The 3,173-nt window shown below is 40.0% G+C and overlaps 1 protein-coding gene across 1 annotated transcript; it reads right to left on the bottom strand.

The window, feature by feature from the left end:
- Positions 1 to 796: 796 nt before the first annotated feature.
- cenpv (centromere protein V) lies at positions 797 to 2,372 on the bottom strand. Its single transcript, XM_029691135.1, has 3 exons — positions 2,268 to 2,372; positions 1,235 to 1,349; positions 797 to 1,075 (listed from the first exon to the last, which is right to left on the bottom strand). The coding sequence occupies exons 1-3, from the start codon at positions 2,331 to 2,333 to the stop codon at positions 951 to 953; spliced, it is 306 nt and encodes a 101-aa protein (XP_029546995.1). The 5' UTR covers positions 2,334 to 2,372; the 3' UTR covers positions 797 to 950.
- Positions 2,373 to 3,173: the final 801 nt, after the last annotated feature.

Raw genomic sequence — 3,173 nt, 5'->3', positions numbered from 1 at the left:
CATTTTTTCATTTGTTTTTTCAACCCAAGCACTAATGTAAAAATTAAAATAATCCCAAATTTTTTTTTCCAGGTCTCAGGATTATAGCCTGCCCTTTCTATTGCTGTAGCAGTGAACCGTATCTGTAATGGATCACTGTTGAAATGTTGCAGATCATACTCGCAGTCAAAAACCAGAAGGTCTGGGGAACTCCAGACATCGAATCTGACAGCCCCACAATGGCATCCGCCTGTGTGCTTCACTCGTTCCACCCTGTGTGAAGCAACACAACAAATTTAGACTGTTCATGGCATAACTTCAATAAGAGGTTAATTCTGTTCATAGATAGAAAAGACATTTTGCTACACACCGTTTTTCCATTGCAACGTTTAATGAAATTGAAAACGAATTCCAGTGTATTCCATTAAATATTTTTGAAATCGATGATCAGGAATGTCAGCAAGTTAAAATCCCCCAAGCACTACTGTAGTTTGTCGGTTGATATTGCGAGAGAAAGTCCCTTATTGCCTGTGAGCAATATGAGATAGCTCTAAATATGGCTCTGCATTACATTGCCAACTTCTGCTGGAACCATGTCCGACTCCACTCTCACCATGCTGAATCATGCTTTCCCAAAATATTGATACTCTTCTCTTCATTCTTGTCACCAGAGGGCCATGCTCTTGTCACCGTAGGCCCATTCAACTACTGTGGTTTCACTGCCTCTATCAAAGAGTACCAATAATAAAAATGTTTTGCATAATGAACACTTGAAATGAATTGTGAACTTGCAGACAGAAATACACAGACGCTTAGAGATTGGTTGTGACCAAACAGAGTACTAGGTTTGGTCTTTTTATTTCAGATTTTTTGGGGAAAGTTGATTTGTTTTAAGAAACAGTTGGCTCAGTAATACAATAGGGGCCTGTTTGTTTCTATCTCAGCTGTGTGTGTCTGCTACTGGCTTGGACCTATGGCTTGGACATGCCTTTGATAGTCTGGTGGTTCTGCATGCTCTCCTCCCACTTCTTTCCACAGAACTTCTCCACTGTCACACTGCGTACAGTACCTGGGTCCAGACAGTGAGGAGCTATGCCTGGGGAAAACAAACACACACATACACAAACCAGTCTGTTACCTTTCATGCATGGGACACATTCCAACAGCCCATCCTCCTTGTTTAACCACAAATAATACATGGCACGTCAGCATAAAGAAAAAACCAACATGCATGATTGATACTGGTCGTCCTTACCATATCCATCAGGATTGGAGCGTGGGGTGTAGAAACTCTGGACTCCACAGATCCTACAGAATGTGTGCTTGGCAGCGTGTGTATTGAATGTATATGTGGTCAGATGATCCCAACCCTGTAAAACAAGAAAATCAACTAAGTTAAACATTCATTAATTGCAGCATTCACTAGCAATTAACCTGAACCATATATAAATACATTTTGAGTGAATCTGTTAGAAACCTCTGTACATTGTCCTACCTGTAAAAGGGTAAACTGATTTTTTGGCACAATGAAATGATGGTTCTGCTTCTTGGTGCAAATACTACAACTAGATAATGAAACATGAGTGAGTCATTTTGTCATACTCCATTTTCTCCCATTCATTACAAAGTGTGATGATATTATGTCCAGTTAATAACAATATAACAAACTAGTCATGTTAGTTCCCCATCTTTGTGATTTGAGCCGTTTTTTCTCATTATCAGTCAGACCTGTACCACTGGGCACAGACGCCAGTTCAACTTCTAGTTGTTATTTACATTTGGTTGAGTTGTCAACTACCGTGAATGCAACGTGAAATCAACCAAAAAGGTCACCCTTTCATTGGATTTAGGTTTAAAGCTTGGGTGACGAAATTCTCTTAGTTTTATGAAATTTTGAAAATCCACTTGCCGCGTTCACATGCTAGTCGGAACTAGGACATGTCCAACTTGCTATTAGTTGAACATGGCATGTGTTAACTACAACCAGTTAGCAAGTCGGACATTTCAGTTTCCTAGTTCCGAATAGCACGTAAACAAGGCAACTCAGTTTTCAACATTGATTCAACGTCAACACATTTAATTCTGTGGTTGCAATGACCTGGAAACAATGTTGATTTAAACCGTTTTTGCTCAGTGGGGTATCTATTCCATATATAATAAAAGGAAGGCCTATATGTCCAGTGTTTATTAAACCATTCTGTAGTGGATCAATATGAAAAGATTACATTATTTTTGTGTTAGGTATGTCAAGTATTAGGCTACTGGAATGTGATAAGGAACCGGCATACTCGCAATCGAAAACAAGAAGGTCTGGGGAATTCCAGATTTCGAATCTGATAGCCCCACAATGGCATGAGCCTGTGTGCTTCACGTGATCCATTCCCAGTCCCACCCTGTGTAAAGACAACACAACCTATTTAGACTGTTCGTGAGGCATTACTTCATGCTTCTTTTCAAAACTGACAAAGGCTTTTTTTCGGGGTATACGCACCGTTTTCTCGTGCAACGTTTCAATGGAATGGAAAGCGAATTCCAGTGTATTGTATTCCGTGAAATATTCCACCAACCATGATAGTGACGCGTCGCTTAACAAGATTATGCCACGTTCAAAACAACTGGGAACTCAGAGAAATACTAGATCAAATCATGACCTCGGTGATCTTCAGGTCGGAAAGTCAGAGGTCTAGAAAGAGGCCGGAGTTCCCGAGTTGGAATTCTGCGTTGGATGACCGGTCAAATCGTTTTTCCCAGTAGGAGCTCGTTTTTACCGAGTTCCCAGTTGTTTTAAACGCACTGAAATTGGAGGTCAAAGATTTCCGAGTTACCAGTTCCGAGCTTCCAGTTATGAACGCGGCATTATTGCGAAACAACTTCCCTTGCTTACGTGGAATCACGTCGAGTCTGCCAGTGTTGCCACCTTCTGTAACCATGTCCCTCCCACATTACATGCTGAATCATGCTGTCCCAAAACACTGATACTGTATCCAAAGCTCATTAGTAGCTTGGTAACAGTTGACAGACAAACACTCAAACAAACAAGTTTAATTTAATTATGTTTTATGCTATTCACCACAACATTTGATTGGATTATCTCATGAATAAAGAACAATACATTTCTAATTAATAGGGATGATTACATAATTGAGTAGAGGGTTATAATAATTTTATCCAAAAAGGGCTGTGGTTACTATAGT

The sequence above is a fragment of the Salmo trutta genome, chromosome 15 (assembly GCF_901001165.1).
Source record: "Salmo trutta chromosome 15, fSalTru1.1, whole genome shotgun sequence".
Taxonomy (NCBI): domain Eukaryota; kingdom Metazoa; phylum Chordata; class Actinopteri; order Salmoniformes; family Salmonidae; genus Salmo; species Salmo trutta.
Note: the sequence above shows the minus strand (reverse complement) of the source record. Positions and strands in the feature narration are given on the sequence as shown.